Below are 12,873 nucleotides of genomic sequence, written 5' to 3'. Positions count from 1 at the left end.
CGTGCCAGCTGGATGCTGCCCGTTGCCGGATGCCTTTCTGGGATGTGGTTGGCATCCGCCAGGTTCAGCTGCTGCCAGGGCTCATTTATTCAGCATAATAATGATGCAATTAAAGCAGGGATCACAAAGGACCCTCTCCTATCCTTGGGGTGGTGGGATGGGCAGAGGGAAGGCAAATCCCTCCCCTGCCCTTGGATCATGGGCAGCATCCAGCAGCTCCACTTTCGGGGGGTGGGAGGGCTGAGTGAAAAGAGCATTGTGAGGGGCACAGGGAACCTGGCACTGGAACATCATGACCGTGGCATGCTGCAGAGTGGAGTAGGACCAGGGCTGCCTGTCTGTCTGGCATCAAAGGACATGGCCCCAGCCATAGGATCATACAATTATTTATGTTGGAAGAGACCTTTAAGATCAAATCCAAACACAAACCCAGCACTGCCAGGTCGCTACTGAACCATAGCCCTCAGCAGCACATCTCCATGGATTTTCAACCCCTCCAGAGATGGCAACTTCACCACTTCCCTGTGCAGCCTGTTCCAGGGCTTGATGTCACTCTCCTGATGTCCAAACTAAACCTCCCCTGATACAACTTGGACTTGATGATCTCTGAGGTCTTTTCCAACCTTATTGATTCTATGATTCTATGACATTTCCTCTTGTCCTATCACTTGTTTCTTGGGAGAAGAGACCAACCTCCTCCTTGCTTCAACCTCCTTTCAGGGAATTGTAGAGAGCAAGGTGGTCTCCCCTGAGCCTCCAGTTTTCCAGACTAAACAATCCCAATTGCCTCAGATGCTCCTCACCAGACCCTTCACCAGCTTCATTGCCCTTTGCTGGACCCACTCCAGCACCTCATGGTGTGGGATTAGAGGAGCAGGAGACAGATCCACTTGCCCACAGTGCAAGCAGCTGCCCTGGCTGGCACCCACTGCCACCTCCCCACCCACTGCTGACAGTCACATCCAGACAGGGCACAACCAATCACCACCACCCGGAGCTCTGGGGACACTGATCCCGCTGGGAGCCAGCACAACCCTCCCACAGTGCTGGCAGCAGCACCCAGTGCTTGCCTGGCACCTGCTACATGAGGATCCTGTTGCCCAGGGAAGAACCTGGCTGGCTCAGCACTGCCAGAAGTAGCTAATTACTGGTAGAAAGCAATTCTAAAGCAGCAGGATTAATCCCAGCTGGAGTCCTTGCTCACCCTCTCCGAGGTGGCCTTGCCTTCAGCATGACTGACTGCAACGACTCTGTGGTGAGCAGGGCTGGGGGAGTCCATGGGCACCCCGTGCATGGCTGGGCACAGCTCCAAACCCTCTAGCACCAAGCCTGACCCAAGCTCCCAGAAATGCTTTTGCCACCAAGGCATCAGCCAGCTGGAGCGGGGAGAACGTGCTGAAGGGCTGAGAGCTTCTGATCTCACCCACAGCTGCCACCTGCAGCCTCATCCCAGGGCTGAGCATCTCCTCAACTGAAACACTGGGGTTAGGTCCTCATATCCCAGTATGAACCAGCTCTGCTGCTGGGACACTGCTGCTGGTCCCAGCTGTATTGGCTGCTCTTGAGGAGGGATGGTTCACACAACCCTATGGTGTCTGCAGCCTCATCCCTACGGTGCTGGCTTTGCCAGGGACTGTGGCAGGTCTCCAGCCATGCCAAGCTGCTTACCACTAGGTCCCTGCATACTGGTGACCATCGAGGTCATGGCAGTAACAAGTAGGGACCATGGAGGTCATCAGTAAGATGCAGAAGGCTCATTTTGGGGTGCCATGGGACCTGGATCACGGGTTACAAAGCAGCAGCAGGCTGGATGCAGACCAGAACCTACATCTTGGCTTGGTTTTAAAAGGAGCTGACAGTGGAGAAACCTAACCTCATCAGACATCCCTTCCCAAAGGGCTGGATGGAGGTCAGCAGGCTCCCAACACAGGAGGACCAAGGGTGGGAGCCGCCTCTGCAACTCTGCCCAGCCCCATGGCCACAGTCCCTTGTCTTTTATGAAATCCATAGAACAAAACTCAGCATTAAAAAATGCCCCCCCCATAAAACCATCCTCAGAAGGTGCCTCTCTGCCAGTGGCAGCAGCCTGGAGGGGGATGCCCACATCCCCATGGCTATGGGTGACTCATGCCATGGATCTGGTTCCAGGTGCAGCTTGGTTGTGCCCAAAATGCCAGTTTGCAGCCAGGAAGGAGCAGACAGGTGTTTGACTGCCAGCCAAGCTCAAGCCACAACATGGGGGGCTGGCAGCTCTTGGCTCTGGGTGGTGACCTCCAGGACCCTCCGTCCCCAACCCCCTTGCTCTGTTTGAAGCATAAGCAATACTCATGTGGGCAGGAGAAAGGTTTTCCACAAGGAAAGGCTGGGTCCCAGGCTTCTGCCCTTGAGGGTGCTGTGGGTACCTCAACTACCAAGAGGGCAGGGGTCTCATACTGGGAGCTGCTTGGAGCAGGCAGTGGAACTCCAGAGAAGCCCAAATTGCTACTCCACTGGCCAGCAGTGCTTGCATAAGCAAACTGGAGGAGTGCAGGGCAGCAGTGAGGGACCAAGGCTACAAGTGTCACCTGCAAGGGACAAGCAGGGTCACCAAGGGTGACAGCAGCATATCCTCCTGTCCATGAGTTTTGGCTGCAAAACTGGGTCAAGAAGGAGGCAAATCTGGGGCTGCCTTGAAAGGAAGTTCCCAGAGAGGGTCTTTCACTTTGACCCACAGGTGCTGCTTCCCAACACCATCTGGTGCCTACAGCTGGTGGTATTTTAATTATAATTTAATTAGGAGCTTCTGCACCACAAGGGCTGTTTCCAACCTGCCAGTGCTGCTGGCCCAGCTCCAGTTTCTTGCTCATGGGGGGATGTCAGGTCCTGGTCTCTGTACCCACACGGGCACCCAGTGGGCTCCTCTTCCACTGCTGCTCCCCCTTAGCAGTAGCAGCAGGGCAGGAGCCCACAGCAGGCATGGGGCAGCTGGGCTCTTCTCCAACCCCACACCCTCCCTGCTGCCGGGACAGGAAGCCCTGCTGTTTCCTCTTGTGCAAGCCAGGGAAGCGAGAGGAGAGGCCAGCGGGGCCCCGTTTGCACAACGAGAGCTGCAAGGGGGTGGCACTGCCATGCCAGCCTCCCCTTGGCAGGGTCATGGGTCTGGAGTGTGGGGTAGACCTTAATGGAGCAGCACTCTGGGCAGGGCTGTGCCATGAGTGCTCTGCTGAGGCTTGGTGAGCAGCACCAGGAACGCTGAAGCAGCACCAGGAACGCTGAAGCACCACCAGCGCCTCAAGCATTGGAAAACAACTTGAAGGTCACCCAGTCCAACCCCCCTGTCATGGGCAGGGACCTCTTCAACTAGATCAATTGCTCAGAGCCCCAAACAACCTGACCTGGAATGGTTCATCTACCACCTTTCTAGGCGACCTTGGCCAGGATCTCACCACCCTTAGCACAAAATATCTCTTCCTTGCCTGTAGTCTAAGTCTCCCTCTTTTAATTTAAACTCATCATCCCTTGTCCTGTCACAAAAGGCCCTGCTAAAATGTCCCCAGCTTCCTTATAGCCTCTCTTTAAGAACTAGAAGGTCACTATAAGGTCTCCTCAGAGCCTTCTCTTCTCCAGGCTGAACAACCCCAACTCTCTCAGCCCTTTGCCACCAAGAGGAGAAGCTGAGTCAAGTCATACAGACCAGGGATTATCCAAACCAGTATCTGCCCCACAGCAGTGGGACCTGCCTGAGGAGCTGCTTCTCCCTCTCCAGCACCCAGAGGGTCCTGGAAAACCCCCTGCAAGGTCTTTACCTGTGGCTTCATATGCTGCTGCAGCCCTGTCCCAAGGGAGTTTCGTGCCATTCCCATGGGACTTCCAGGAATTCCACCGGCCAGGAGTGCTGCCAGACATTGAGGTGCGCTGGACCACATCCTGTGGGACCCCACTAACCCCTGACTTGACCCAGCTCCTCTGACAGGAAGATGCTACACTAGAGCCAAGCCACCAAGAGCTCCACACTGAGGTGACCTTTCCCCTGCCTGTGGGTCATGTCAACTAAAATACCTCTCTGGGTGTGCAGCAGGGACAGAGGAGCCCAGAATTGCACGGGGGGACCCGGGATAGAGTGACAGCAGCTTCCTAAGCACTGAGAAATGCTTGGCTCTTTCTCATGCTCATCTGCACACCCTCACCCCCTGCCAGACCTCCTCCTGGTCTCCTCTGAATTGCATGTCCCCTGTTCCTGGGGGGGAAGGCGAGCTCTGCTCAGAAGCTGCACGGTGCCTTCCCACTTCTCCTTTCATTTCCAAAAGGAAATGAGTGCTGATTAAAGAATCCAGAGCCACTGCAAATTATGTGGAGAAAGGGAGTAAGTCGCAGTGCAAATCCTCTTAGCAATGCTCCCTCATTTCTCCTTAATTCCTTTCTATAAATGGAGAGCTGGGACGGAGCATACCTCCGGAAAACCGCTCGCAACCGAGCCCCGCAGACGCTCCGGGGAGAGCGAGCGAGGAGGGAGACCTGACTATGACAACCCTGGCAAAAAAAATACAGATCCAGGAGCTTAATTAAAACACAAATCCCAGCCTAGCAAAGCCTTTCTCTGGCCCTGGAGGTACGTGGGACATGGAGGTGAGGGCAAGTTTCTTGGAGGGCACGTCTCTCTCTCTCTCTCTCGTGAAACATTGACTGCCAACAGCAGCTAAAAGCAAATCTCTGCCCTGCTGAGGCTCAGAAAAAGGCTTTTCTCCAGCAAAACCCTGAAGCAAAGCTGGCTGGATAACGCTGAGGGACAGCCAGGGTGGCTATGGTCCCCACTCTGCCTGTGGCCTTCAGCAGCAGCAGCAGCAAGGAACAAGCCCAGCTTTGTGCCCAGCAGCCGGAGGGAAGACAGAAGCTGCGCTGGCGGCCGTGTGGGGCCAGGTGCTGTGTGCCTCATGTGTGCACGTAGAGATTCCACGGAGAGGAGAGGATGCTCAGCACAAACCACTCTTCCTGCCCAGTCCTAAATGCTCCCTTTGAATGGAGAGTGTGAGGAGACATCAAAGCCACCTTCCCATCAATTAGTCCAGGCTATTTGGCTGCATCTGCTGCTGGATCCGTGCTTCCCTCCTGCCCTGCTAAGCATCGGAGCTGCTCCAGGGACGAAGCACCTGCAGCAGAGCTGTGTGAGCATCTCCCTGAAGGAGCTGATGCCCTTCTTGCCTCCTGCTGTCACCAGATGAGAAATAATCCCCCACATGACACAAGCCTCAGATTTCCTTACTCTTGGGTCATTAAAACAACCCCATTTCCCCAAAGCAATGTTGGCCTCCAGCACTACAGAACCTGAAACCTCACTGCGTCTGCCAGGGTTTGCTCCCAGCAGTGGTGGCTCAAGATGATCTAGGAGATCCCAACTCTTCCAGCTTGGATGCCAGCAGAAGGAGGACCAAGGTATACCAGAGACAGCCTGGAGCCCCAAGGGTCACCAGCTTGAGGACCTTGGAGGGATGTTTTGGGACACCTCACCCCACACTTTACCCTGCTACAGGACACTCCAAACTGGAGTCACTGGGAAGATCACCATGGGCTACACAAGCAAGCTGGAAGCCATCACCACGAGGCTTATCTTGGCAGAGACTTGCCCTGGCATTACCATCTCCAGATCTACTCTGGAAAAGTTGAGAGGATGACAACTCCAGATCTCTGTCATGCCTGGTCTATCCCCCTCCCCAGTGCTCTCTGGCACATGGTGAAGCCCAATGTGAACATTATGGAGCAGCTCTTCCACCATGGGTGATGCTTCCAGAGAAGAAACCACCTGGACCAGACCAGGAAGGGGTGATGTGATGTCTCCACCCCACAAGAAGACACAAGAGAGCAGCAGCTGCTGTCCAACTCCCACCAAGGCCTTTGCCTTGTGAGCTGTAGGACCATTGGCATGGTAGAAAAAAAGAAGTAAGTTGAAGGATACACATTTTGAGTGTACCTAGACAGTCCACCCCACTAGCTCCCAGCTCCTCTTGAGGGCAGCAAGGTGGCACCAAAGCAGAGGATGGGATCCACAGGGTGATATTCCCATGAGCTGCATGTGCATGTCCTTCTGGCTTTTCCAGAGCCAGTTATGAATTCAATATCATCACCAGAGCTGGAGCAGGGTGAGAGACACAATCTGATTGCTCCTCCACCTTCAAGACAAGCAAAGGTAACCAATGAAGACAACCACCCAACCAGCTGGTGGTGGCTCCCAAGTGAGACATCTGATGCCAGGAGGGGAGAGCCAGGCTGGTGACCAGCAGCCGGAAGGGTTCGATTCCACTGACTCTGGAGACAAGAACTTGCTGTGTTGAACACATCTCTGCTCACCAAGGAGGCACAAGCACCCAAAGGCTTGGACCACTGATTTTCTCCAGTGCCATCAACAATTTATGCAGATGAATGACTTGGACATGTAGGTTTTAAATCCAGTCCAAGCAATATGGACTTTTCTGATACACAGATAAACCTCTTGGCGGGGGAGGAGGGGGGAACCCCAAACCACCAGGACAGAGAGAAAACAGCTCTTGGGGACAACAGGTGGCAAAAAGCAAGGCTACAGAAGAAGCCAAACCTCTCCAATGATCATTGGGGAAGCTGCCACTGTCGAACTGATTCTGTTGAAGCCTCCAGCTGAAGTAACAGAAGTCAATCAAGGCTCTGGGGACTCCTTTGGTCACCTCCAGCATCACTAAGAGCCAGCACAAGCTCTGGCTTCTGCTGCTGGGCACTTCCAAACCACAGGGAGCTGGATCCAGGAAAAGCCAGGAAGGTCCCCAGGACCCCTGCAACCTTCAGCAGCTGCTCCCCACAAAAAGCACTCATTGCTCTTCTTGCTTAATTGCTGCTACAGGCTCTCCATCACTCACACTGCCCAGCCAGCTCGACCACAGCCGGAGCCTTTCCCACGAGATCCCCCAGGAGCCAGGCTTTTCATTCTGTGCAGGGATTTCATGCCAAGATCATCTCTTCCAGCAGTGGTGATTTCTGTCGGGGGGGGGGGGGGGGATGGCTGTGTTTTCCAGGATTGGTGGTTCAGGAAGGTTCTCCGCTGCCTTCAAATATTCCTGAAACATTCCCAGTGGTCCCAAATGGAGTCTTCTGCTCCCCAGCAAAGGCAGGTATTTGGCCATTTGTTTTTGGAACAGGAGAAACAGAAGACTGAGGCTGGAGGGTGCAGGGAGACCCTATCTCTGGATGCACGCTTTGGTTATCAGCTGCCAATCCAGGGCTGTCCTGCCTCGGGAAGTTTCACCCTGGTGGGAACACTTGGGGGTGCATATTGCCCTAGCAGGATGCTCCCAAATTCTGTGGAGCTGGGATGTCCTGGAGATGTGGAGACTGGCAGTGCCAAGGCAGCTTTGGTGGAAATCCTTCCATGCAACACCTCCCACGGAGCTGCAGAACAGGGAGTCCCTCACCCGTTATCCCTCTGGGAGGTCTGGATCCTGCAATGGAACTGGGAACAGCCAGGACCATATGGCCAGGACCATATGGGCTCCATGCTGCACTCAAGGGACCTTCTCCATCCCTAACCCAGCTCCGCCAGAGCACCGTGAAAAGCCAATCCTTCTTCCCAGTTGAGCAGCGCAGGAGATGACCACATCTCCCTGCAGAAGGGACCCTAAATACCCACTTTCCACCTCAAAATTGCTTCCATCCCTTACGCCCGGGCGAGGATCTGCCCTAATGGGCAGTAACAACAACACCGTGCGTGGGCGCACGGCTACATGGGGACACCGGTGCTGGTGGCACCAGCTGAACCCAGCGATCGAAGCCCGGCGGGGGCACCGCGAGTTAACCGGGTGGGTGGGAGCAGCCCCGGCCCCGGGCTGCGGCAGCACGGCGCGGGAGGGTGCTCAGCTCTAACGGCTCGGACGAGCCCCCCGATAAGCGCAGGAGGGGGCGCCCGGCTCGGTCGCCGCCCGCCAGCCACCCCTGACTCCCCCGGGCACACGGCGCTGTCGCCGGCGGGGGAAGGCTCCGCAACTTCCCCGGGAAGGAGTTGGCTGGATGCAATTCCTCACTCCGGGAACCAACCCACCTGCCGCACCGAGCTGCCGGGCTGGGGGGGGCTGTCCCCATCCCCGGGGGGGGGCACGTACTTACCACCTTGCCCAGCTCCATGGCGGCGGAGCTGCCGCTGCTCGGGGGCCCGCGGGCGCTGGGTGAGGGCTCAGAGCGGAGCGGCGCTGCCCACGGCGGTGCCCATGGCGGCGGCCCCGCGGGGCGGCGGCGCTGGAAGGTTCTGCCGGGCGGCGGCGGAGCGGGAGCGGGAGGGGAGACGGGGAAGAGGACGGGAGGGGGAGGGTGGGGGGTGCGCGCACCCGCACACGGGCGCGCTCCCGCGAGGGGCGGCACAACCGGGCTGGGGAGGGGGAGGAGGGTTGGGGGTTGAGGAGGCGGGGGGGTGAGGGGGCGGCCACGGCGTTCCGCTGGAATAACAAAGGAGCCCCGCGGGGGCGCGCATGGAAGAGGGGGGGGTGGGGCGCGTCCCCGCCACCACTGAACCGGGAGCGCCCCGCCCGGGGGGAGGGCGGCTTCGGGGTAATGGCAAAGCGGGGGTGGAGGGGATGTCCAACCTCCCTCCCGGTGCAGTCTGCCTGTATCCCTGTCCCACCTGCATTCTGCTGTTCCTTTTTCTGTCCTCCCCATTCCCGTCCTACCCCCTGCCTGCTCTCCCGCGCCGACCAGCTGCCCCAGCGCTCCATCCTCTGCTCGCCCCTTGTCCCACCTGCAGCCTTCTGCTCCTTCCCCTACCCCATTCTCTGTTCCCTCTGCCCCATCCCCTGCCTGATCCCCCACCCCATCTATGTGACTTAGAGGGGGAAGCGACACTTGAGGGTCTGGCCGGTGATCTGCACAGGGTTTTCCTTGCACTGGAATCTACTGGTGCAATCTGGGTTCCAATGAAAGACATTAAACTGGTGTGGTAAACGAGCCCACTCCCTCCCCCCACCCTCCCAGCCCATCCATCCCCACTGCCAGCATTCCAAGCAGGGATTGCCCCCCTGCCATGGCACAGGCAAACACCCAGGCAGGACTATTTTGGTTTTTTTATCTCCAGCTCCTACCAGTGTTTAGCATATTCCAGTGGGAGGCACTAAAAAAAAACAACACAACAAACCCACAAACAAATAAATTCTTCTGTTTTTCTGTGATCTCCTAAAAGCAACCCCAAAGCCATGAGGAGGAAAAACATCACAGCTGCCCCTTGGCTGAAGGAGGAGGAGAAGCTTTACAGCCTCAAGAGAAAAATGCTCCTGTGGTGCTGGCCCTGGCTGAACGTGCTAATCCCCTGGGATTACTTTAGTCTAGTCATGGCTCAGCCACTTACTCCAGGATGGGGACTTGGCCACTCCTAATAAGATAACGAGATCCCACACCCCTGCAGGGACCAAGCACAGCCACCCCAGCACCCAGCTCCACACCCACCCACCCTGCTCCATTAATCCCAGCCCTGTGAGTGGCAGGCAGCGTTGGGGGCCCAGCCCCAAGCTGTGTTTTCCTTGGGTGGCTGTTACAGCCTCCGCCACGACTCCTTGGGACGGACAGACGGACGCAGTGCTCAGCAGCGCTGAGCTCATCGTTTGTTGGCTGGACCAACGTGTTCTGCCGGACCAGATGGTTTCAAGCAGCAGCTAAAATCCTCAGGGAGCTGCTCCCATCATGAGCACCTGTCCCTAATGTGGGTACCTGCCCCTAGCGTGGATACCTGTCTGTATCATGCCAGGCATGATGGGACTCAATGGCCTCTATCATGACAGGTGTGACAGCATGTGTGTGTGGCAGGAATGGTCTCTGCTGCAGCAGCCAGCACAGCACCAGCCCTAGCATCTGCAGGACAGGGCACCCAGGCCCCAAAAGCAAAAGGGACAAGCCCAAAATCAAGCCCTCCCCATGGTGAAACCCCTCAGTGAGTGATTCCCAGCTGTGTTCTCAGGCCCCTGGGTCTTCACAGTGCAGCCCAACTCCCCGCCTGGTGTTCCCCCTGGCTTAATGGGTTGCAGGTATTAATTAATTCACCCTTAGCTGGGTTTAGCATTGCTCTGAACCCAACGCCACAACCACTGCTGCCTTGCTGTCCTGGGATGTCCTGTGGATGCAGTCTGTGCTTCCCAGAGCATGCTCTCCAGAGGCACCAAGAAGCCAGAGCCTCCAGAGGCCACAGCCCTGCAATTAGCACTTGGCCATTATGTTTTAATGCCTCATTTGCATGAAGAGACCTTAAGACAGATACGCAAAGAGCACACCTTGCAAGGCACAGCCTAAACCAAAGAGCATCCTCTGGAGCAAATCCCAATCCTCCCCAACACACACATACAGGAGGGATGTCACCCTCCCTATGAATCCACCTGCATGGGAAATAGATCTTACAAAGAGAGTACTGCTAAGCATCATGCAGGATCCATTCTTCAGCCATATTTGCTGGTGACACCCTGCAATACCATCAAAACCTGTGTGCAACTGTGTCAAGCTGCCCACCTCCTACACACAGGCTTGGAGCTCCCAATGTCACTCCTTAATCCCACCAATGAGGTCAGTTCACCATCATTAACCTTGGTTTTCTAAATCAAGCTAGCATGCCAGCTCACCCCTGAAACAAACATCTCCACTGGTGCTACAGCCAGTTCAGAGAGGAGAAGGCTGTTGTTATTATTGATGGTCTCCTAAGGATGCTGCAGTGCTGGGACATGCTGGCTGCTGGGACACAGTCAGGGCCACTGCGTGGTTCACTGTGACTGAACAACTCCAGCTGGCAAAACCCAGACTTTGGAAGCCACCAAGAAACGCTTAGGGGAAAGGGGGAGAGCTCCAAGCCACCTGGCTTCTCAGCAAGGGCCAGTCTTCAGCTAGAGGGCAAAAATATGAGGCAGGGCAGCTCTAGAAGGAAACCTGCAAATGAACTTGAAGGCAATTTCAGAAGGGTCTCTGGGGCAAATTCCCAGTGGCAAGGCAAAGCTGCACTCCTCACGCTGAGAGCACCGAGCAGGGAGCAGGGATGGCAGTGCACACGAACACCACTGGGGCTCAGGAGGAACTGGTGTGACCTGTGAGAGTTCATCGAGGTGGAAGGAATTTCCTTCTTGCTTTACTGAGCCACGGGGGAGTTCCCTGCCGTGGGTCACCGAAGTGCCGTGGAGAAACCCTGGTGCCAGCAGACGAGAGCTGCTCTTGCCCTGCATGGTGCTCCTGGGTCATTCCCAGGGGCTCCCTTAAAGATGCTAAGGCACTGGCCCGCTGCTCTTTACAGCTGCAGGAGCATCAGCTCTGCTCCCACTTTCCTTCAGCTGCTACAGGCACAAAGACACATGTATTAAGCTGACCTCACTCGCAGAGATCCACCGCGGGCTATGCGAGGAGTGAACTTGCTCTAAATCTCCATTGCACTGCAGCAGGAGCAGGGAGGGGCATCTACAGAGCATCCCAGTTGGGTGTGTAAACCCACAGGCTTTATCCCTCTCTCCAGCCCTCTCTGAGGCTGCAATCCATCCCAGCAGTTTGGGATGAGTGTCATGAAGGACCAGCCCTAAGCAAGCCTCTCTGGAGTGGTTTCACTCCAGCTGGGATGGGAGGAATTACTTAGTGAATGCTGGGAATGTGTTGAAGGAGCTGCTGAAGAACAGCAGGGTATCAAAGGTGCTGCCTCCACTAACCACTCCATCTTGGGCAGTAGGAAGGGACCTTTCCCAGCAGGGAATAGGGAAGGCAAAATGATGGCTCTGAAGACTCAGAGGGGATCTTATTAATGTTTACAAATATCTGAAGGGTGGGTGTCAAGAAGAAGGGGCCAGGCTCTTTTCAGTGGTGCCCTTTGATAGGCAGGGGACACAAACTGGAACCCAGGAGGTTCCACCTCAACATGATGAAAAACTTCTTTACTGTAAGCATGCTGGAGCCCTGGAGCAGGCTGCTCAGGGAGGCTGTGGAGTCATCTTCTATAGAGTCTTTCAAACCCTGCCTGAATGTGCTCCTGGGTGACCTGCCCTAGGTGATGCTGCTGTGGCAGGGGGCTCGGACTTGATGCTCTCCAGAGGTCCTTTCCAACCACTGCCATTCTGTGATTCCCTGGAGAGCTAGGGAGGAGGCAGCCCCTCGCTTTACTGTGCCCCATGAGTGCCTTCATCACCCTCCTGGCTGATCTGGAGAGGCAGACAGCCCCCTCCTCTCCTCCTGGGCTATATTTAGCCTCCTCCAGTGCTGCACTCTGAGACCTTTTACACCCCGCTGGAAACATCCTCCTGCAGCTCTGTTATTCTCCCGTGAGCTGCCAGACTGGTCCGTGTGGTCTGGACCGTGATGATGAAGCAGGAAGAGACATTCAGCACCTTCCATGAACCTGCTGGAGGCTCTGTGAGCAGCTCTTGAACCACTCCAGCACTGACTCCCGTTAAACTGAAGGGAATTTGGGCTGAAACGTCTTGGCAAATGTGACCTTTTGGCACTCCAGCCAGGTTGGTCAGGTGGTGCTCTAGAAGCCTTTTATTGGTTTTTACATCCCCTACTTCTGTTTGAGCTAATCTCTGCCTGAGCTGATGCTTGGGGCAGGATGGAGCAGAAAGCCCAGGCCCACTCTGCTCCACCAAGCATTTACATTTCTCTCTCAGAGGTCTCTTTGCCTGTTTCCCCTCACCCCTTCACTGTTCATTTTACCAGGTCTAAAAATACTCTGAAGCCTTTTAAACCCTCTTCCCCTGCAGCTGCCTCCCCCCTGGATGACTAATAATATCTCTTGCTCTCTTGATCTCTCTCTGTTTCCCAAGACTTCCCTGAGGGAAGGAACCCAACAGGAATCATGCTCTCAAACCACCCCTTGGAATCCCAGTCTCTTAAATTCATTTTCCTGGGGAATGGAATTTTTGTCCACCTGCTCCACCCTAG

General features: G+C 55.8%; 1 protein-coding gene across 2 annotated transcripts in view; it reads right to left on the bottom strand.

Moving 5' to 3' along the window:
* The window catches only part of HIP1 (huntingtin interacting protein 1), a 44,024-nt gene that overhangs the window by 12,300 nt on the left and 18,851 nt on the right, over window positions 1-12,873 (bottom strand). The window contains exon 1 of one of the 2 annotated variants that reach the window (XM_054166490.1): window positions 8,101-8,309. The exons of the other annotated variant lie outside the window; for it this stretch is intronic. Within the exon in view, the coding sequence (XP_054022465.1) occupies window positions 8,101-8,118 (18 nt within the window). The 5' untranslated portion in view covers window positions 8,119-8,309. Of the gene's footprint in view, window positions 1-8,100; window positions 8,310-12,873 lie in introns of those variants that run through there. 2 annotated transcript variants of the gene reach the window in all.

Source organism: Dryobates pubescens, chromosome 13, assembly GCF_014839835.1.
Source record: "Dryobates pubescens isolate bDryPub1 chromosome 13, bDryPub1.pri, whole genome shotgun sequence".
NCBI lineage: Eukaryota > Metazoa > Chordata > Aves > Piciformes > Picidae > Dryobates > Dryobates pubescens.
The sequence above is the reverse complement of the archived record's forward strand: the minus strand, read 5'-3'. Positions and strand labels throughout refer to the sequence as shown.